Source organism: Thermobia domestica, chromosome 8 (assembly GCF_964235325.1).
Source record: "Thermobia domestica chromosome 8, izTheDome1.hap1.1, whole genome shotgun sequence".
In the NCBI taxonomy this organism is placed as follows: Eukaryota; Metazoa; Arthropoda; class Insecta; order Zygentoma; family Lepismatidae; genus Thermobia; species Thermobia domestica.
In genome coordinates this window covers 16,773,280-16,797,664 of record NC_137461.1, presented here as the reverse complement: position 1 = coordinate 16,797,664, position 24,385 = coordinate 16,773,280, and the positions used below count along the sequence as shown (strand labels likewise).

Here is a 24,385-nt window from a genome sequence, read left to right as displayed (position 1 = left end):
AAAAAAGATAGGAAAAATTGCTTGGAATATATGTATGGGAGCGCCGTCGTATACTCTCGCCCCGGGCGCTAATTTTCCACGGCACAGCCCTGCTCGGAAGTATACCTGGGAGAAACACTGGGACTGATAAATGTTGGTTCAACATTTGATCAATTTCGTTAGGATAATGATTTTAACGTTTATGAAAACATTCAGAAGGTAAGTGTAACGTTGTAAGTGTTGGTAAACATATCAACTTCAATAACAAAATCTATAGTTTATATACGTATATCAGTGACTCTTTTTGGGAGGGAGGAGTAAGGGGAATCAATACGATGTCATACGCATAAAACAGAGAATATTGTGAATTTTCTCTCACATCATTCAATCTTATCAGTTCAAAACAATGGTGCCAACCGTATGCTTCATAAAATCCCATCTCGAGTGACATAAATTCCGATTTTGCTCTTAAATTTCGGACTCTATACTAATATCAAAATTTTCAAAACTTTGACATTACATGAACAATAAAATTAGTGTATCTTAGTCATTTTCTTCAATATATGAGTGAATTATCCCTCCCCCCCCCAAAAAATCCGATTGTCTGCATTTCTTAAAGAGCTTAAGAACACATCGAAAATGTGTTCCTTAATCGAAAGTGAGAATTGAAAATCGTGATAAAAATAAGTAGTATTTTCTTGACGCTTTTGTGTTACGATATTCCACTGAATGTAATAAAACTAAATAAATCTCATTCTTCAGTCATTTCGTTTGGAACGTTTTGGAAGTTGGCATTGGCGGCGCCAGAGTTTTGGTAATGTGGGTGCAGGCTAGGATGGGACAACACATCCTAACATTGTTGCCAGAACGCTCTGCACTATTAAGCCTTAAGATCTCAAAAATAATCCCTAAGTTTTACTTTTTAAAAAAACTAGAAAAACACGGTATGATAGTAAATAACTTATGAGAGACTTAAGAAGTGACTCAAATATATATCCAAACATAACAAATAAGAAATATACAAAATAGAAAGGATTATTGTAGGAAATCTGAAAACCGAAGTTAATGTGGGTGCAGCTGCACAGGCCCGTATCCAGAGGGGATCTTGGAGGCTGCCCCCCTAAATTTTTACTGCCCCCCCTAAAATTTTCACGGTAGGGTTGCAAATGAACTATAATATGGTGATGAACTATATAATAAGGTTGGATCTCCCCCCAGTGGCGGATTAAAGGAGGGGGCGAGGGGGGCGATCGCCCCCCCAAGAGCCCTCTAAAATATTAAAATTTCACACACTGCCGCTTGTAGCTTACCGCCACAAGAACGAAAGTTTGGGATCGTTCTTGCGTTATTTCAAAAGAGGGTTAATGCTTTAAATTCTATTTAAAAATAGTCTCTATCCGGCATGACGCGTTTACGCTAACGATAACTCGAGTCATAATATCAGATAAATCTCAGGAACAAGGACGGTGTTACTTGAGGCTAGAACATCTGGAAAACTATCCATGGCTGGTTCTTTCCCATAAGCAGAGGGATCTTTTTTGTAAATATTGCTCACCTTTTGCAACGGGTTTTTTGGGGGGCTATCGAAGAAACCTGCCCCTCCAAACTCTTGTTCTAAACCTTTGAAGAAATTCGCTACTTTATACGGTATTTTAGAAACTCACAACAAAGCACAATATCACATTAACGCTCTTGAGGTCGGAAAAGCGTTTCTGAAAAACCACTGGGAACCAGTGAAATCAATCAAGAATCAAATCAACTCGTCAAGAAGACAAGTCATCCAAAATCGCGACAAACTGAAATTAATGTTGCGGAATGTGATATTCCTTGGAATGTAAGGCATTGTTTTTCAAGGCCACAGGGACAATGCTTGTGCGGATAATTGGTCCTCAGATGGTGACGGTGCAGAAACTAAGTTCAACGAGGGCAATTTTCGAGAACTGCTCAAATTTAGAATGGTTTGTAGTGACGATCTCTTAAAGAATCACTGGAAGAAAGCATCAAAAAGGGCCATTTTTGCCAATAAAACCACACAAAATGCCTTCATTGAGGGTTGTGGATGAGAAATCACGTCTGTAAAATTGTCAATCGAGTGCTAGAGGATCAGTTTTATTCTATTATGTTTGATGAGACTACGGTCGTTTCGCACACAACTCAGCTGTCTTTGATTCTAAGGTACGAACAAATGGGTGAAATAAGAGAAGACTGCTTCGGTTTCACTGATCCTCCACCAGCAGAGCAGAAAGGTGAGGACAATGGTTCGAGCTCGGAATCCGAAGACGCAGAACTGCCCGAACTCTCTCTGACTGGAGGGAAAATTGGAGAAATTGTTCTATCTTTGCTACGAGATTTCTCACTCGACCCGAAAAACTGCGTTGGTATTGGTACAGATGATTGTGCCGTCACGACCTCTCAAAGTCGCTGGGCAGTGCAGGAGATCCAGAAGGAGGTTTCAAACGCGCTGCACTGTTCATATTGTAGTCACAGCCTCAACTTGTCCATCTTCAGATTGTCGTCAGTACAATGCGTAAGGAACTGTCTGGAAACAACGAAAGAGATCATTGCGTTTTTCACCGCATCTCAAAACGCAATACTGTCCTTAAGCTTACGGTTAGTGGCCAGTTGGAGACATTGTGTGAAACGAAATGGGTTGAACGGAACAACGCGGTATTAAAATTTCACGTGAAATTTCAATAAATAAGTGAGGCTCTACAGTGTGTTCCAAGCATGGACACTTTCTTCTGCCATGCATTACAGCGAGTTTATCGTAACTATTACGTGTCTTCAGGGTGTTCTCACGATAACCCTCCCCTCAACCGACTTTTGCAGAAGACAAATTTAGACATGAACGCAATGTCAGATGCCATTCAGGACACTATCGCAGCATTAAACAAGAAGTGTTCAAACAGCAAAGAATTCAAGGCAACTTTCGAAGCAATAGCCAGAATGGCTGCTAGTGTCGATGTGCAGATTCAAATTCCTCATCTCACTCAAAGACAAACACATCGTACGGACTTCAGGGCAGATGACACGGCATCATACTACTAAAAGAACTGTCTACATTCCGTTGATAGAGTCGGTTGTAGAAGACCTTAAAACTCGTCTTGCGCAGGAAGTTTTAAATGTATACGGACTCAACATTCTATTGCCAACACGCGCAATTGACTAAACTCTGAGCAACAACTTCCGCGTTCTAGCAGAAAGAGTTTACAAAACTATCGGAACTCAAGAAAAAATGCTGTTTTCCCTCTTTAGTTCTGAATTTGCAATCTGCACTTCTAAATGGAAGAGAATTAAAGAAGAAGGTGGAACTCTATCACGGACGGCCTTGCCCACCAGCGATGATCTTCACGTGCCTATTCGAAAACTGCTGCGCATACTTGTAACCCTGTGGTACGGATTCCACGTTAATCAGTAGGTTTCATATAGCCTCGCTGCTGAAAGGGACGTTTAATTCAACATCAACTCAACTTGTAACCCTGCATTCGAGCGTGGACAGTGCAGAACGATCTTAATCCACATTGCACCGACTGAAAACGTGGTTGCGATCTCGTTCTGGCGAAAAGCTGCTGAAGGGACTAGCACTTTTAAATGCCATAGGGACATTGCCGTAGATCACGACAATATTATATCGACAGATACGCCTTGGGTGGCATTCGCCGAAAAGCGTGTTTTGGGTGTAACTTCTAAGTTCTTTTGTCCTTTTGTTTAATTCATTTTACTAAAATACAGAAACATTATGAGCGTTCTAAAAAATGTTTAACCTGATATTGTTTCTAGCGAAATATTTAGTAAAGCACAGCCATGACCAGGCCTGTAGACAGAATATCTTTTCGGGAGAGGGGGGCATTGTGCTGAAAATTCCGTAGCAATTATATCTTTTACCCTCTTTTCCTGAATCCGTTTTACCTTTCTTTTTTTGGGAGGGGGGAATTTCGGGGAATATACCTCACTCCACAACAAAGAGCCCCCCCAAGACGTTTGGTTTAATCCGCCAATGCTCCCCCCCAACTTCAGCCGGGCCCCGGGCTGGCTACGGACCTGTAGATGCACCCACTGTGGCGCCGCCTATTAAAGTTGGACGTTTCTCGTTTTACCTTCTTCCGTTAATTCTTTCATTTTTCTTCTTTTTCAATACCAAAGTTCAATTGACGTCATAGTAACATGCATTTTAAAGTACCGTAAGTGGAATAAGATGGAGAGTATAATAATAAATAAACTACCAGTGTCAAGTCAATTACAGATCTCTCGAGATATCATATCGCATCTCTCTGTCCCTGCAGTGTGAAGGAGAAACTAAATTTCTGTTACTTTTTGCAGATTGATGTTAGGAATTATGGTTACAACGATGTTTCTCTCAATGTGGATATCCAACACCGCCACAGCAGCTATGATGGTACCCATCGTCCATGCTATTCTGGAAGAGCTGAATAAGGTAACTAGATTACAAACAATAAGAGAAACACACTATTGAAATACGGTATTCACAAAGGATATGAATAATAAAAGGTGTCCCAAAAAGAACGCAATTAATGTTCTAGTAAGTTGGCAGCACTGAATGTTACACGATTTTCATCTGTTGTTTCTGTGGTTAGTAGTCACGAAGCTCCGAATAGCGCTTGATCGTCATTTGTTTTTTGTACGGATAGGAATGGAGCGCTAATCACATTTGCATTGTTTTCACTATAAGAAACAAGGATGCTATAAATAGAGGATCTGCCCATATGTATCTTCATCCTATTAAATCGATGAAGCCAAAAAAAAAAAAAAAAAAAAAACGAGCATCGGCACGTCTGATTGGCTACTCTCGGTTCTGCCATCGTCTGATTCGCTACTTTCGTTTCCGCCATGATTGTTGGCTCAAAACATTGCGATCCTATTGGGCGGAGTGGGCAGAGTAGGGGTGGCGAAACTGTGATGTATGGCTTCAAGATTTTGTTGTAAGGGCAGATCCTCTATTTTATAACATCCTTGACAAGAAGACGCTGTTCTGTTGTGAAGAGCTCCATTCCTACTCGTACAGAAAACAGATGACGATCGTGTGCTCCGTGACTACTAATTTACAGAGACAACAGATGAAAATCGTGTAACGTTCAGTGCTGCCAACATACTAGAACATAAATTGCGGCTTTCCAAAAAGATGCGTTTTTTTATGCGACATCCTTTAGATATTCTATGAAGAAGGGAAACTGAGATTATAGTAGAATTACAAACTAAATAAACTTTTTTTCTTATGAGTAGTGAAACTGTCAGAAGGACGGACTATCAATAAGTCAATTATTGACACTTAAAAATGGTTAGATTCTAACCATTGTCTCTGCGAGGCACAAGGGATACTAGACTGCACATCCGTTGAATAACGGTATTCACAATTCTTGATCTCCGAAGATAAAGTTGGTTTTTGTTTGTGAACAAACTCTACACGAGTTATTTCTATATTTTAAAAGATTAAAATAGTCGTATGCAGGGCCGGATCCACGATTTCTTGAAGGGAAAATTAAATGAAATCCTTGAGTTTTATGTCCCACGGTTATGCCGGTTAGGCTAAAGGAGGCGGTGATTATGAGAAATGAATGAAATGGTGGAATGAAGAAAGTGGGAGGAAACGGGAGAACCCCGAGGAAACCCACGTACACGGTGTTTGTCCACCACAAAGTTCACTTGTCGGGAGCAGGGTTTGAACCCGGGACCCCAGCTCTACCGCTGAGCCACCGCGAACCCGATTTCTTGAAGGGGTGCACCACTATATTTGATTTAAATTTTTAAGTTTTTAAATGCCTTCACGCACCTGTGGTGTGAATGAGGAATATTACTTTGATCACTGAATCCTTTTTCTTCAACCTTCAGAAATTCGACTTAAACTATTGCCTTTGCAAAACTAAGCTTTCTTTTAAGCCTAAAAACGGACACAGGACAGCGGAAAGTTTCGGAAAATGTTGCCTTTTCACTTCTAGGTTCTCATTTTAGATATTATCTATTTACAATGAAGGGGGTGTATGTGCTCCGGTGCACCCCCCCCCTAAATTCGGCAATGGTCGTATGGGTGATTTTTCTGATTCTTTTATATAAGTTTTATTTTGGTAAGCTAGTAGAGCATAAGTCTAATAAAGAGAAGGCACACTTTCGTAAGTGAACTTCGGGGCCATTTTTTGCGAGGTGGTAGTGCACATTTAAAGAGTTAATATTACAAAGTGGGAGAGCGCAATGGGCAAAAATGACGGAGAAAAGCCGTTTTAAAGTTTTCTAATCGACGCATATATTGTACGACGCGCAAACTTATAAAGTGACGGCGTGACAGAGTGAGAAGAATCAGCGACTCAAGTGTATAGGTTCTCGTTCGGGGTTCGATTCTCGTTCGAGTCAAACTTTTCTCTTGTTTTTTTGCGTCAACCAATAAAGTAGGCATGTGTAACTATAAGTAAAATATTAATTCACCATATGTTTACAATGAATAAAACAATAGAAATTTTCAATCGTTTGTAAATTCTTTTGATTTTCCATGTTAACTAGGAACAAAATTTAATCTCTTCTGTAAATATTATTGTTACTGCAGTCGTTGTGTTAAAAATGTTCTTGAAGCTTCGTGTCTACATCTGTTGACAGTGTGAGAATTACAAGGGAAATGAGGAGGAAATCTGCTTTGGTCATAGCAACATCCAGTATTAGCAAAGAGATTTCCCCCCTCAACTCCTTTGTAAATCACACACTGTCAACAGATGTAGACACGAAGCGTCAAGAAAATTTATTACACAACGACTGTCGTCAAGGGCGCCGATCATGGGTACCGGGGGCCCATCCCCCCAAGCTGATGTGGGCCCCATGTATTTTATGAATATAATTTTCATCTGTATTTTTATTGTTACATGTATTGTTGTATGTGTTTTTATGAATGCCCACCCCCAAAAAATTTACAGAAAAATCGGCACCGTTGACTGTCGAAACCATAATACAACTCGTGATATCAGTATATTTACCGAATAGATTAAATTTTCTTGCTAGTTAACATGGAACATTGAAAGATTTTACAAGTGATTTTAAAATTTCTATTGTTTTATTCATTATAAACGTATGGTGAATTAATATTTTATTTATAGTTACAAATGGTTACTTTATGAGTTGAAGGAAAAAACAAAACATGGATTGACTCGAACGGGAATCGAACCCGGGACCCTTTCCATATGAGTTGCACAATTTACTCACTCTGGCACGCCGTCACTTCACAAATTTGTGCGTCGAACAGTATATGTGGCGATTAGAAAACTTTTGAAGACGGTTTTTCTCCCTTATTTTTGCCCATTGCGCTCTCTCAGTTTGCAATATTAGCTCTTTAAATGTGCACTACCTCCTCGCAAAAAATGGTCCCGAAGTTCACTTACCAAAGTCTGCCTTCTCCTTGTGAGTCAGTGGCAGATCTAGATAGTTTTTTTTTTTTTTGAATGACATAAATAATGTAAGCTATTATTTATATATTTTTGGAAGTTTATAATAAACTCATGATATACCTTTCACAGTCTGAGTTCTGGCTGCTCCACCCCCCCCCCCCCTCCCTTAGCTTTAGCCATCTAGGTCTGCCGCTGGTCTAGGTATATATCCTAAAAGTAAAAAGAAGGCTCTCTAACAGCTGTAGAAACCAACTTTTTTAAAAATATATGATTGCAAAACATATGTAGAGTCTTAAAGTTCAGGTTAAATAATGCTAAAAAAAATTTCAAACTTTTCTTTAATATATGATTGCAAAACATATTACATACTTTATGTGTGAAGTACATATTTAAAAGCAAATGCTGAAATATCTTCGACATTTCTGTAAAGTACACAAAATTGAATTATTTCACACTGTTATTTCTTTCATTAGAAAAAAAAACTACTGATTATGCTGATTCTTTACAGATTAGAAGAAAAGCCAAAACTACAAATGCAACTGCCACAAATGAAAATGGTCTAACGGTTCCAGAAACAGTGAAAACGCCTCCTCCAGCAATAGCAGAGAAAGAAACAGACCTGGAATGTGGGTATGTGGCTATTTGAATTTGATAATGATAGTCAGTGGCGTACGTAGAAGTTGGTCAAGGGGGGAGTCAAGTTATCAAGTTAATAAAATGTCAAAAGTTTGTGTTTATTTTTTGCATAATGTCTTGTGTAAGAGGAGGGTTGCAGACTCGAACCCCCCTTCTGTACGCCACTGATGGCGATGAAAGAAGGCAAATCATATTTGATACATTCAGGACTTTTTCTTAAAAAAAAAAAAAACAATGGAACTACAAAGTCACAGCCTAGAATAGGCCAGTTTCTAAATTATCAATAATTTTCCTGAGTGCCTTTAGGGATATTGAGTGCCCGCATCATCTTGATTTTGCATCCCATTAAATTTGAAATATAGCGAAGTATGATTTGAAATTTTAATGCTTTCATCATATTCACGTAATTAAATGCCCCTTATTTCGAGAAATTTAAAATTTGTGGTATAGGCTATAATTTTTGTAAATAAATTAATTTGTTTGATATTTCTATAATTTATGTATAATTACCAAAAATGTTCGTTCTTTGCGCGAAAAGAATAAAGTTTAATGAATATAAAAAGGGAAACATGACTATTACATAAATTACCCTCCTTTTGAAGCGGGATTTTCGAAAGTCCTGACAGACGTGTTAAGTCATTTTTTATTAAGATATTTTTATACCGAATTTTACTCCTCCAATTTGTGAATCCTCACGTTGGGCGTTTTCTAAAAAAAAAAAGAAAGCAAAAAGAAAAGAAAAAGAAAGAAAAAGAAAAAACATGGAAATTTGAATATCATAAAAATTAATCACTAAAATTTTTGAAAATGCTGAAACACCTATTTAGTTAGTCCATTTTTAATGAGGTATTTTCGATATAAATTCCAATTTCATCTCCGTAATTTTAGGGATTCTACTCTTGGCACAATAGCTAAACCTTCTTTTATTACTACTTCCAACTTTTAGGATACGTATTTCAAAATATCCTTTCTTATCCCGTGTTATCGTGACAAAAAGGGCTTTTGTGCCCAAATTTCACGGTTCTAGATGCAGCAAAGGTAGGTATGCAGTGCTGTAGTCCTAAAATTTTCACAAGGAGTAGGCTGTTTTGTGAACTTCAGTAATTGACATAAAAGACATCTGTCTATCTATATAAATAAAAATGAAGGCGACTACGTTTGTGGCTTAATAACTCTTGAACCACCCGACAGATCTTGATCAAATTTTCAACATAGATGAGGTTCGGACATGGGATGTTTTTTTTATCGTTTCACTTTGACGGTGCAACTTAAGGGATGGATATATATATATATATATATATATATATATATATATATATATATATATATATATATATATATATATATATATATATATATATATATATATATATACAGTATAATATATAATATATATTAAATCAATATTTACAATGCACAATCTTTGAGAACATAACAATGCAAGAATGAAAAGCTTATTTTTATTTCTTTAAACTTTTCGGTGTAATCCTTTAGAGAAAACCTATAGCTCCTCTACCCCCTTGGATCCGCCACACTCTGCTTTTGTACAACGAATTTAGCGCCATACTGTATATATATATAGTGGCGGATCCAGGGGGGGGTAGAGGAGCTATAGCCTCCCCTTTGACGCTCAGGTATACACTGGATAAAATGGGATTCAATCCTGCTTTACACTGGATAAAAACGACAAACTATGGTTTACCCCTCCCTTCATCATATCCTGGATCCGCCACTAACTAACTAACTTTATGGCCTATGGAACCCGGAGGTTCAATGCCGCGTTCACAAAAGCTCTCCACTGACTTCTATCCTTAGCCAATTGGATCCAGTTTCTACTTTGTATTCCAATCTCTGCGAGATCCATCTTAATATTGTCCTCCCATCTACGTCTAGGTCTTCCAAATGGTCGTTTTCCGATTGGTCTTCCAGTCAAGACTTTGAAAACGTTTCTACTTTCTTCCATTCTAGCTACATGACCCGCCCACCTAAGCCTTCTAGACTTGACGAACCTAACAATGTTGGGTAAACCATATAACTTATGTAGTTCCTCATTATGAAGTTTCCGCCATTCCCCATTCCCGTTCCTCTTGGGTTCGAATATTCGTCTCAGGATCTTGTTCTCAAATACTTCCAGTCTATGTTCTTCCTTCAGAGTAAGTGACCATGTTTCGCAGCCATACGGAACAATAGGCATAATTATCGTTTTGTATATTTTAAGCTTCAAATTCCTCGACAGAATTCGCGACGACAAGAGATTTTGAACCGAATAGTAACACGAATTCCCTGCTTTTAGTCGACACTTAATTTCTTCGTGAATATGATTTTCCTCTGTTAATATTGATCCTAGATATTTGAAACTATGCACTTTATCAAAAGTATTGTTTAATATTTTAACGCATCCATAATTTGCTGTATTCCGGTCCCGACGCACTTCCATGTATTTAGTTTTCTCTGCATTTACTTCTAAACCCATGTCCCTGCAAGCGTTTAATAAAATCTCTGCATTTCTTTCTATTGTTCTCCTATCATCCCCTATTAAATTTACATCATCAGCATATGCCATAACCTGGTGAATACCGTTCAACGCTAGGCCCTGGTTGCTATCTTTGTTTTTCCTTATAGCGTATTCCAGAACGAAGTTAAATAATAATGGCGACAACGCATCTCCTTGTTTCAGGCCATTTTCGACGTGAAAGCTCGTGGACAAAAATTTTCCTACCCGGACTTTACTTTGGGATTCATTTAAACATATCTTAATTAACCTAATTAGCTTTCTCGGTATTCCAAGTTCTGTAAGAACGTTGTATAATGTTTCTCTCCTAACCGAGTCGTACGCCTTTCTAAAATCAATAAATAGTTGATGTACTGGGGTATTGTATTCCCACTTTTTTTCGAGTATTTGGCGAATGGTAAATATTTGATTGACAGTTGATCGATTACGTCTAAATCCGCACTGATAATCTCCAATAATTTCATCTGCGTATGGGGTCAGTCTTGCTAACAGAATATTTGAAAGGATTTTATAGGATGTTGACAGAAGAGAAATGCCTCGATAGTTATTACAGTCAGTTTTGTCGCCTTTCTTGTGAATTGGAACAATGATTGATTCTTTCCACTCCTGTGGCAATTCTTCCTTGTTCCAGATAAGGAGAATGAGTTTGTGTATCTTGTTCCACAATTTTTCGCCTCCAGCTAAAATTAACTCAGCCGGAATTTCATCTACACCCGGAGATTTGTGTTTCTTTAATTTCTTTATAGCGGTTTCTACTTCTATTCGGTTGGGTTCTGGAATATACGGTTCTGCGGTGTGTATCACCTTTTCTCCACGCACACTAGTTTTTGGTTGCGTGTTAAGCAAATCGTCAAAGAAATCTTTCCATCTATTTAAGATGCTATCCGTGTCAGTGAGAACTGTACCGTCAGATTTCTTTAATATATAAGCACGAGGTTGATAGCCTTTCTTAAATTCGTTGATTCCCTTATACATGTCCCGGATGTTTTTATTTTTACTGTTATCTTCAAGTTCCTTAATTTTAGCTTTCAGAAAATCGCGTTTCTTTGTTCTTAAAGTTTTGGAAGTTTCCTGCCTGATATCTGCGAAATTTTGTGTAGTTATTTCATTAGGATTTTGTAGCCAGCGTAATTTTGCCTGTTTTCTCTTCTCTGCTAGTTTAATACATTCCTGGTCGAACCATGGTTTGTTCCTACGTATTTCCGCGTGTCCCAATTTTTCTTTTGCTGAAATTTTATTGCTATCTCTAATTTCAATCCAGGTATCCTCAACGCTAGTGCACTCCGAATCTTCTAAAGCCGAGAATCTATTCGAAACTTCAATCTGGTATTTCTCTCTTACCTGGCTCTCTTCTAATTTCTTTAAATTGAATCTCTCCGTTTTCGGACAATGAATATTACCTTTATTCAACGATAACCTCTCTCGTATTATCGCTACTACCAGGCAGTGGTCAGTGTCACAATTAGTCCCTCTAAACGACCGGACATCAATTATGCTAGATTGCCTTCTTCTATCTACTAAAACGTGATCAATTTGGTTGTGTGTTTTTCCGTCTGGTGATGTCCAAGTGTATTTATGAACGTCGCGATGTGGGAATTTTGTACTCTTCACGATTAGATCTTTGGATGTTGCAAAGTTCACGAGTCTAACACCATTGTCATTACTTTCTTTATGCAGACTTTCGTTCCCTATAATCGGTTTGAAAATATCCTCTCGTCCTACCTTCGCATTGAAATCCCCTAATAGAATTTTTATATGGTATCGCGGGAGTTGGTCAAATATCCGTTCCACTTCTTCGTAAAAACTGTCTTTTATATCGTCATCCTTGTCTTCAGTTGGGGCATGTACATTTAAAAAAATAATATCACACCACCGTCTCTTAAGAGTAATAAAAGAAAGTCTATCAGTAACAAATTCAACCCGTTTAATTGCTGGTAATATACGTTTATGAACGAAAAACCCTGTTCCTAACTGGTGATTTTTATTTCCTTCCCCGTAAAAGAACGTAAAATTTCCGGAATTCTCAGATCCATTTCCTTCCCACCTAACTTCCTGAACTCCTACTACGTCCATCCTGTATTTCTCTAACTCACTCGTTACGGATTTTAACGCGCCTGCCCTATAAAGACTCCTAATATTCCATGTTCCAAATCTCATGTCCATTTTCTTTTGCTGAGGTAGTGCCAAGTTATCAGTCCTTGTCCGAGGCTTTTGTGAATATTTCTGAACAAGTGCTTTTTTTTACAGGATGAGGTTGTTAGCCCTACCCAAACCTCCAAGCTGGAGGACCACTCCTAGTCGGCTGTCCGCGACTGCTTATTCAGTATATTCGCAGCTAACCTCTATATCTAGAGGCCTTCTCCTCGATCCGCAACCTGAGGACGCGCCATGCCGTGGTGACAGGAACCCACGTTACACGGCTGGATCCGCCACTGTATATATATATATATATATATATATATATATATATATATATATATATATATATATATATATATATATATATATATATATATATGACCTATATTATTGCCGAATCCATAGTTTTCGGGGTCGCTGAGATGAACAATGATACTTCCGATCCCGTTTAAATCTAAAATCTAAATTCAATCCCGGAACTTGGGGAAGGGGGAGATATATAAAAATGATCGAAAAAACATTGTCTATCAGAAAACGCTTTAGTAATAGTATAAGCACTCTTTAGTGATAACAGAATATATCACTAATTTTTCTTATTTTAACCTAGCGAAGTTTGTAATTAACGCTAGTAGTCTATATACTAATAGAGAAGGCATTTGTTTTTTAAATTAAAAATGTGAACACATGTATTACCATTAAAATATAAAGGCTACGATACTGTTTTACAGTCTAAAAGCATTTTATGTCATTTTCTTGATGATATTTCTTAGATAAAACCACTCCCATTTAACATAAATGGGTGTGGGAACGCAGAGGGAACCAACCTACTGCGAGAAGGAACTGAGATAATCGCGTCCGATGTACCTGAAGAAAATTGTGATGCGGACTAGACTGGAAATTGTGGTGAGTGGAATTAAAGGAAATTGTGACGATAAGGAGAGGAGTGAAATTAGCAATATCATAGTTAAACAGATCTTTCGAAGTGATACTGTTCAAAACAATTCGAACTTGGAGAGGCTCAGAGCACAAATAATCTTTCCATTTTCTGGCACCGCATAGCGTAGTCGCTATCGCTCTTGTCTTTGGTACGAGCGTTCCGGGTTCGATTCGCGGTGGGGACAGTTGGTCGAAAAAGTGTAAACACTTTTTCAGGCCAGGTATCCGGAGTGAGGTTTTCCTCATTCACACCAGACAAATGCCGGGATGGTACCTGACATATAGGTCCCAGGTCGCTCCCTTCCTTCCCTTTCCCCGGATAGTGTGGTCAAGGGACATCATCCCTCATTAGTGACGGGCTAACATGGCCATAAAGCCGGAAGCCCAAAAATCTAAATCCTAAATCTTACCATTTTTCTTTCTGTTCTTGTGATCCTCTCTCTTGGCTGTATGGCTAGCGTTTGTCTCTTTAGCGGGAGACCCGATTTCTATTCCCAGCGGGCGTTCATGTGGTTCGGATTTCACGTTGAGCTGTATGTCCCGGTCTCATGTAGCCCCAATGGCGAAAGAAACACTGAACTTTAATCCTATGTACTTAATCTCTTTTTTGTGTGTGATGGCAGAATAGTGAGAGAAAATTGATTTCTGTTCGCATGTATAATTGATATCCTTGAACAGCGGCTAAAAAAAAGAATAGAAAAGAAAGTGACATAACCACATTATTAAGGCAAATGAATAATGATGGAAGAATTGGTGGGGTGAAAATGTGAAAGGAAACGGGTGTACGCCATGAAAACGCCACGGACAATGTTGTCCACCACAAACTTACCTGACGGGATTAAATCTAGGGATGACCAGAACCGGTTTGTGGTGGAACCGGTTTTCGGCTCTGAACGGATCTGGTTCTAGAAGAACCGGTTCCGGAACCGGTTTTTCCGATCCAGGTCTGGAACCGGTTCCCAAGATCCGGTTCTGGAACCAGATTTTCAGATCCAAATCTGGAACCGGTTCCCAAGATCCGGTTCTGTAACTGGGTTTCCAGATTTGGAACCGGTTCCTAAGATCCGGTTCCGGAACCGGGTTTTCGGATCCAGATCTGGAACCGGTTCCTAAGATCCGGTTCTGGAACCGTGTTTTTGGATCCAGGTCTGGAACCGGTTCCGCCGAAACCGAAACTTTGCGGCAATCCCTACGCTAAACCCAAGCTGCTGGCAGGCTGTGAACAGTGTTAGATGAAATGGTGGAAGCGACAGGCAGGCGCCCAGGCGGCGGTCGCTTGTCTCATTTGGCCAAACAAACTGGGTAACTGGCAAACTCATTTGGCTAAACACCCACTGGTGGACCAACATTTTTTTTCTGGGGGGCCAAGCGGGTCTGGGCGGGGAGGGCAGAAGCGCGGGGTCCTGTTTTCAGTGTTTTCAAGGTGAACTTTGTGCGTCCCTTACGGGCCTTTCGGGGTTTTCGGAGCCAGGTCTGGAACCGGTTCCTAAGATCCTGTTCTGAAACCGGGTTTTCGGGTCCAGATCTGGAACCGGTTCCTAAGATCCGGGTCTGGAACTGGGTTTTCGTATTTAGATCTGGAACCGGTTCATAAGATCCGGTTCTGGAACCGGGTTTTCGGATCCAGGTCTGGAACCGGTTTCGGAACCGGTTCTGAAAACCGGATTTCCAAGAACCGGTTCCGCCGGAACCGAAACTTTGTGGCCATCCCTAATTGAATCACGGATCCCATGCTCTACAGATAATCGCTCTACCACAGAGCCACTGTGCCCCTCTAAAGCCTTTTTTGAGTAGGAGAGAGGGAGTATCACACTGTTTTTTGTAATGGCTTTGCAAACCACTCAAAACGCGAATGATTCTTTTAAAAAATCATAAATCCAAACCTCAACGTAGTATAGCCTAGTGTCTCGAAATCAGTATCTTAAGTGTGATCAAATTATCATGTTTAATGTAAGCCTAACAATTTTTGCTTTTTATGAAGTATTTTTTTTTTTAAATATATCTTTAAAGCTCTTTTCATTCTTACTTCTATATATAGACGTTTCCAGCCATAACAAAGCATATTTTTCACAAAACACAAACAATGAATACGGTACACATGTGCTTAGATAAAACACAATATATGACAAAAGAACTGTCGTGCGTGTTAATGCTTGTCAGTGATGTAAAATAAGTAATCTTTATAGTAAACAAATAATGTTGTAAGCTTATCACGGTCTCCTTGAATACTACGATTGACCAGAAATAACCACATCTATTCAGCGTTAAAGAGATTTCGTTATTTTATTATCGCGCCGCACAGACATCGCTCTGCATATCATTTAAAAATTTATTTCACGAGACATGACTGTTTACTTTGCGCACTGTTTACGAGTAGCATGTGCATAAAGACAATTTGTATCAGTCACTTACGAAGAAACAAACAAACAAACAAACAAAAAACAATCGCCTAGTTAACAGTATACATTGCTTCATAATTATACTACACTTCATAAGTTAAATAAATACAAATTTCTTCCTGAAATTACGAGGGTAACCGAAAAAGTTCTTGCTGTTCTAGAGCAGTGATAAACAAAGGGCAATAGGATGGTAGGTAAATTTAGGTTTCGAGGTAATATCCATCCAGCATCTTTTGCCTATGTTCCTGCAGCTGCACAATTCCCTGGTCGTGGATGTAAAGAAGCCCATGAGTGCGTTACGCAAGTCTCCCTCATTTGCGAAAGATCTTCCACGGAAGTTGTCGAGGAAATGAAATAGGTGGTAATCTGCTAGCACAAGGTCCGGTGAGTATGAAGTATGGCACGAAGTGTCCCAACCAAGTTGCTGAAGGGTCCTTACGGGTCTTCTTTGCCACATGTGGCTTGGCATTGTCATGCAGGAACAGGTCACCCTTGCGATTCGCCAATGTCGGCTCTTTCTGCCGCAACTCACGATGCACCATTTGCAACTGTTGAGAGTAGAGATCAGCAGTAATACACAGTTTGCCGACAATTCCAAAAAATAACCTTCTGTGGGTGGAGAGGTGATCTTGAGGTGTGAGGAACAGAGACACGTAGCGAAAACCAATGTCTAGCACGCTTGAGAGTCATAGAGGACCCACTTTTCGTCACCAATGAGCAAGCGATCAAAGATGGATGTGTTCAGGTGCCGAGTAAAGAGGACAAAACAGTCTGTCACCCATTGTTTCTTGTTGGCTTCCGACAATGTGTGGGGTACTCACTGGCTTAACTTGTATGATTTCCTTATTCCATGCAAGTGCAGTCTGACTGTTGCAGCGGAAACCTGGAACCTTTCTGCAAGTTCATCATACGTTAGACTACTGTCCTCCTCAATGGCTGCTTTGAAGGCCTTGTTATCCATCATATTTGGTTGTCCACTGCGAGGTTCATCCGAAAGGCTCGCATCTCCCGAACGGAATTTCTGGAACCAATGTGTGGCAGTGCGTTCGTTCAGGGCATTCTCTCCAAATGCCATCTGGTATATGCGGCGATTTCATGCTTTAAAGTTATACAACAAACACACGTGATCAATGTGCTTCGATACATCCATTTCTCTTCGACACTGGACGAGCTATGACTGTTGTGTGTGCGTAACGTGCCTGTAGTTACTGAGGTGAAGGTTGATGGTCAGATTAACTTCCGGTCGCTTGGCAGACACGTGCATAATTTAGTTTGCTCTTTGCGAGCGCATAATTAATGGAACGTTAAACACGCAAGAACTTTGAAATGAAATGAAATGAAATCTTTAAGTTTTACGTCCCTCGGTTATGCCGGTTAGGCTAAAGGAGACGGTGATTATGAGAAAGAAGTGAAATGGTGGAATGAAGAAGGTGGGAGGAAACGGATAACCCCGAGAAAACCCACGAGCACGGTGTTTGTCCACCACAAAGTCCACACGGCGCGAGCTGGAATCGAACCAGGGACCCCAAGCACCGGAGGTGAACGCTCTACCACTGAGCCACCGCGCCCCCACGCAAGTACTTATTTGGTTAAATTTACCTTAAATAAAATGTCAATTATTATTGAGAACGAACGACATAGACTACTTTTGTGCGCCACAAAACTTTGTTTTCTTCGATTTCTCGAAAACTACACATGAGAATTTATCCTCAAGTATGTTATCTTGTTCAGTCGACTGATCCGTCTTATATTTATTTTCTGAATTACTTTTAATACTTTTATTATCTGGATCTTTCTTCACAACATAGACAAATTCAGCAAACCAGAACACTTCCTTACCGGTGCCTGCTCCTAAAGTTACCATCTTGTTATTGACTGGTATGAATTAACGACAGTGATGTCTCAATGTTGCCAATTCCAAAATGTTAAAATAACTTTCACTTTGTAAGTTATTTCAAGTTGGTGCAACTCTCCGGAGGAATCCACGATTCTTCAAAACCGACAGACTTTGGAAACACTACTTAGAGTATCTCGAAAGAGTATTTACAGAAGTAACATTCTATAATTCGTAATTTTTCTTTTCTTTTTGATAGCGAAAGTGATATTGCCCGCAAACAGCGTTACTGTTATTTCCTTGGTGTGGCTTATGCCTCGAATATTGGTGGAACGGGCACTTTGACTGGATCTGGGACAAACCTTATCCTTAAAGGAACATTCAAACAGTGAGTACCTTGACTAAGATAGTAGAAATAAGGCAATGTAATGTTTACTCTACGTATAAACGTATAACATATATGGACTTTAATGATTGACCTACTTTTTTTTAATTGAGAGTTTTGTGATGTAATGTCACAATATTCAAGATTATTGAAACCGTGTTAAATACGGGTGTCTAGAAAATAACTTAACATTTCTCATTTGTACTAACTTTATTGAAGTAAGGACAAGCATTCGCTATGAACATGAACCACTAACAAAATTGCCTGATAATTGTAACTTAATTCTCACATACAGATATACATACTTTAAGAAATCAGTAAATTTCAACGTGTTGGCCTTGTAGCTCTGTACATGTTTCCCATATCTGTTCTGTGGCTCGAAACTTTAATTCAAGCATAGTTGCCGTGTTTCGAGCCACAGAACATCGCTGGGAGACATGTGTAGAGGTACGCTGAAATTTATTGATTTCTTGAAAGTACTCATGTTTGTTGTATTTCTTCATATTTACCAAGTCGCCCAATGCTTTTAGACTTAGTTCCATTTCTTAATTTCTACCCCGATGCCTTTAGTCTTAGTTCATTTGTTTCAATTTTACCTGACACACAATGCTTTCATTTCTAGTTCAGTTGTTTCACTTTTACCCGAAGTCCAATGCTTTTAGTTCTAATTGAATTTCTTCATTTTTGCACAACGACCAATGCTTTTAGTCTTAGTTCCATCTCTTTATTTTTACACAACACCCAATGCTTTACATCTTAGTTCCATTTCTTCATTTTTACCCTGACGCCTAATGATTTTAGTCTTAGTTCCATTTCTTCATTTTTACTCCGAACCGAATACTTTTAGTTCCATTTCTCCATTTTTACCCTACACCCAATGCTTTTAGTCATAGTTCCGTTTCTTCATTTTTACCCCAACCCCAATGCTTTGAGTCTTAGTTCAATTTGTTCATTTTTACCCTACACTCAATGCTTTTAATTTTAGTTCGATTTCTTGATTTTGCAGGGCCTTTAGTCTTAGTTCCATTGTTACAATTTTACCCGACGCCCAATGCTTTTAATCTCAATTTCACTTCATTTTACACCGACGTCCAATGGTTTAAGTCTTAGTTCCATTTCTTCATTTTTACCCTACGCCCAATGCTTTTAGTCTTAGCTCCATTTCTTCATTTTTACCCCAATCCCAATGCTTTGAGACTTAGTTCCATTTCTTCATTTTTACCTTACGCCCAATGCTTTTAGTCTTAGCTCCATTTCTTCATTTTTACCCTATGACCAATGCTTTCAGTTTTAGTTCCATTTGTTCATTTTTACCCTACGCCCAATGCTTTTATTCTTAGTTCCATTTCTTCATTTTTACACCGACGTCCAATGCTTTTAGTTGTAGTTCCATCTTTTCATTTTATCCCACCAAAAATAAATCTCTCGTTAGTGCATTTTACAAAAGCATTATGTAATAAAATGTTTTTCTCTACTGTTATTATTTACTTTTCCTTATTTAATATCCTACAATGAATTCTTTACTCCAAATTTTCTTCACTTGAAAATATTACATAATTCCAATGTGTGAGTTTACATATTTTATTTTCTGCGAAGAATTTACAAGATTTAAAAATAACGGTTCATTCTAAATTTTTACGAAGTGGTAGGCAGTAGTTTCTAACTTTTTCATTAAATACGCCACAGAAGGTGTCGAAGCAGCACTGAACCACTCTGCCATGTAATTGAAGTAATACTTTATGAACTGACAATGGCTACCATGTACGCAACCAGAATATATTTGTAAAAAAATAATTTTATAGTAAAAAAAAAGATAAGCTAGGGAGAAAATTAAGTGGAAGTATTGTATTGTCATTGAGTTCTATTTACGGGGAGTGATCGAAAAGTAAGGTTACAAAGCCTGCGGTAACACGTGTATAGCCGATCTTATTTCATACAACTAGTACGACCAACAGATAGTACACATATTAGGTTATTTTGGACATAGTCTTCATACAGTTGAAGCACTTGTCGCATCGTGGGATGAGTTTGAGGATTTCTTTTTGGTAAAAATCCTATCCTTGAGTATTCAGCCACGTTGTCACGAAGTATTGCACCTCCTCGTTTTGAAGGGAAGCGAGGTCTCCGAAGTACTTCTTCAAGTACGACATTCCCCATTCTGCCACCAAATGCCGTAACGTAATCCTTCTGTTATCCTCAATCAGCTCCTCCACGCGATCTGTGTTCACATTTATTGATGCCGTGCTGGGTTGGCCACTGCACTCCTCTCGGTATTGTTTTCTCTACCAGCCGCAAACTTTCGACATCATTCTGTGACATGCTGACGAGACATTTACAATTTCTCCGTAAATCTAAACCAGCTGTCGGCGAATTTCAGCCGTGGTTACATGTTTCGTCCACATAAATCGAGTAACTGAGCGGACTTCTTCGCGAGACCAGTTTTCCAAACGAGTATCCATTTTGTTTTAGTGGTGGGCACAAAAACTCGGATTTTGAAAATGTTCAAAAAACCGGTTCGGTTTTCACCAAAACCGGTTCAGTTTTCTTCGGATCTGGTTTCATTTTTTTTCCAAAATTTGTTCTATTTCTGACCAGAATAGTGTTTCGTTCTCCGGAAATCGAATCTATTTCCAGAGAAATATATTTATGTGTCTTCCAAAAGTTTTCACCGAAACCAGTTTCGGTGAAAACCAAACCGTTTTTTGGAGAAAACCGAAACCGGTTTCGGCGAAAAACCGAACCGGTTTTAGAGAAAACCGAAACCGGGTTCGGTGAAACATCGAACCGGTTTTGGAGAAAACCGAGATGATGTTTTTCGATTTTCTAGAAACCGGTTTCCGGTTTTTATAAAAAACCGGTTTTGCCCATCCCTAGTTTGTTTAGCTACAGCTAACGCCGTAGGTGGCTGAAACTCTGCACAGTTGCCAACTCCATGTATTAAAATTACCGCACACTCCTCATTCCCCTATAACAGACGAAACTTCAGAAATGTCGGCGTTGTAACCTTAGTTTCTGAGCCTCCCTCGTATTTGTACAACATTTCAGAGTTGTAATTAGTGTGTGAAAGTACATGAAATTGAAATCTTAAAATTTGTCTTTAAAATTAAACTGATAGAAAGAGAGGAAAGTAATGTATTGAACTCTTAATAACAAACAAGGAAAAGTGCTGGGTCTATTAGTTTCTAAATGATTTTAAGAAATTTGTTTGATTTCTTTTTAGTTTAACGTCCCTTTCAGCAGCGAGGTTGTACGAGACATGAACCTAGGGCTTAATGTGGGATCTGAACTGCATGAGCTCCCGCTGGGAATCGAACCTGATTCTCCCACGCCGAAGGCGCATACGCTAACAGCTTAGCCACCAGTGAGTCTTTAAGAAATTGAGTGCCACTGATTGCACTTAAAAGATGAGTTAAGCTGAAGTTTAGATAAATATGGAAAACATATATATTGACATCTTTCATATTTTATTTTTAAAGGTTATTTCCTGACTCTGATAGCTTAAACTTCGCAATGTGGATGGCCTTCAACATTCCAGGAACTTTACTCAATTTATTTCTCGCTTGGATTTGGCTGCAGTTTCTGTATATTGGTCTCAGGTAAAATCAAAAACTACTTTAACATTTTTATAAAAAGTCGTTGAATTATTATTAAAATTACGTTGTAAATTTATTCTCGCTTCTCTGCGTTAACAACTTAAATGTAAACATAAGACACTAAATGTATAATTAGTCTATTTGAATTGAAAACGGACATGCTGATTAAACGTATTTCATAATTTTCATTTATGTAAGTTTTTCTATTTTTCCCTCCGAAATCTTTATTTTTTAACTTTAAGTTTGAATGTTCTATCATATGAAAGCTTTAATTAATTTTTTCTTCTTTTAAATTCATTGAATCTACACCCAAAGACAGAACTATATTCATGGACAGCATGTTTTTGTTAGTAGTATTTTACTGTTGTACAATCGAGAAACGCCAATTTCAAAAATATGCTTATATTAACAATAGTGTAGGGAAGGATGGGTCACAATGAGGAATTGCTTATTTGTGCTGCAGCCTAGCAGTTCAATGCAAAATCAACGCTTTATGCAGAATGGTTTTGTATTGGATTGTATTCAGCTCATAAGTAGTAGTAGCACAAATATATGTTCATTATATGTACAGTGCAAGGGAATGACTTACTGTACTTCGCCTCCTATACATAGTTTTTTTTTTTACATGTATACATATAAATAGGCCATAGGAAGAATCATTTCACATCATAATAAACTACTACTGGGCAAGGGCACCGATCTTGGGGGGCCAAGGGGGCCCCCAAAGCTCATGTGGGCCCCCTATTGTATTTATGAATACACAATATTTTGCATAATTTGAGTGCAATTTGTCTTAAAATGTTAATATATATATCTTCTGCATCTGAATGGGGCCCCCCAAATTTACAGAGAAATCGGCGCCCTTGCTACTGGGCTAGCATAAATGTAGACTGCATATAAAATCCGTGCTAAGTGTCAAAACGAAAATATTGAATAAACAGCCCAGATGTTACTTCAGAACTGATGAAACATACAGGCACGCGCGTTCTTCTGAGGCTTATTTGAACCACTTCCATAGTAAATACTACATAGTCAATTTTTTACTGAGTAGTGTTAGGCACATAGGCCACATTTTAAAATTAAACCGAACTTTTTCCATTTTTGGCACTTAGCATGGATTTTATATTCAGTCTACAAATGATTAATTCATTTTGAAAAGGCTATATTTTAAAAATTATTACACGTACACACATGAAAGATATATGAAAAGAATCACAAACTCGGCAAGTTTATACACCTTCTACAAATGTTCAATATGTGCCCCTTTGGTGACACGACACACGTCCAGAGACGATACTCCAGCTCATTCCATACATTTTGTAGCACAGTCCTGTAAATGGTCTGCACTGCAGCACTGATGCGTTCTTTGAACTCCATTAAGGATTGTGGTAGTGGGGGTACATAAATAAGATCCTTAACGTACTCCCACAGTAAGAAATCGCAGGGCGTTAAATCAGGAGAACTGGGAGGCCAGGTGCTTTTCCCTTTACACAAGCAACCAGTGTCCTTGAATTGCCGATACCACCACAAAATGCTTTCTTTACATGGCGGTTATTTTCCATACTCTCTTTTGAAAGCGTGTTGCGCAGCTATCACAGACGAACATATGGCATATTCAAGGAGACAAAATATTTTTTTTTCTTGTTTTCCCTGCATTTTCGACAGGTACTAACCTCGTACTGCCACAGCCGATCGGAAAAATAATGGACTCGTGCTACCAGGCAGTACAAATTTGGTGAGCCTTTTCAAAACGAATGAGTTCTTTATGCTAAACCTGTATTATAGATGCAGATGTTGAGAGAATATGTTTCTATAAGCACACAAAATGATACGCCAACTCTCCAGCAAGAAACGAGGAACATTCACTTCACTTTCGTGAGATAAAAAAAAATATTTTTGTTAAGAAAATATGACAAATAGTGAAGCGGTATAGTTTTAAAAAAAATCTTGTTGTTGTTGTATCTTGCCAGATGGTTTTATGCAAAAGCTCATTGATAGATTGGTGCATTATTTCATTCATGTGGGAACAATTGAATGGATTTTTGTTGAATAAACAAGCGATGTAATCTTTATGTTTTATGCTTATTGTACAGCAATGAATTAATAATAGAAAATACAATGACAGCCATCTACTCGTAACTGTGTAGTTACCATAAAAGATTTGGTATGCGACTTTCAAAGTGATAGAGAAAATGCATTTAGTAACAGACTCACAGTTTCTATTTTTGTCTCGTGTATCGAAATGCTAATGTCACACTTTGATAATTGTTTTGTTTGCTTTCCACAGGCGTAAGAAAGGAGAGACACAGACTGATGAATTGAGTGCAAAGGCTGTGAGAGAACTAATTACCAAACAATACAAAGAATTAGGTGATATGACACATCATGAAGGCTCTGTACTCACCCTTTTCATTATATTGGTGATTCTCTGGTTCTTCAGGGACCCACAATTTATTCCTGGATGGGCCCATCTTATACGTGGAGCGTAAGTAAACATATAGATATTTGTATAATTACTTTGAGAGTGACAAAGGAGCAAAAGATGTTTTGTAACCCTGGAAAGAATTGAGTTTAGGTTTCAATGCATTTA

General features: G+C 38.5%; 1 protein-coding gene across 1 annotated transcript in view; it reads left to right on the top strand.

Moving 5' to 3' along the window:
• Nucleotides 1-24,385, top strand: part of LOC145692720 (Na(+)/citrate cotransporter-like) — a 117,207-nt gene that overhangs the window by 77,762 nt on the left and 15,060 nt on the right. Inside the window, exons 3-7 of the mRNA XM_081768141.1 lie at nucleotides 4,300-4,414; nucleotides 7,870-7,991; nucleotides 18,077-18,205; nucleotides 21,679-21,798; nucleotides 24,083-24,280. Coding sequence (XP_081624267.1) covers nucleotides 4,300-4,414; nucleotides 7,870-7,991; nucleotides 18,077-18,205; nucleotides 21,679-21,798; nucleotides 24,083-24,280 — 684 coding nt within the window. The remainder of the gene's footprint in view (nucleotides 1-4,299; nucleotides 4,415-7,869; nucleotides 7,992-18,076; nucleotides 18,206-21,678; nucleotides 21,799-24,082; nucleotides 24,281-24,385) is intronic.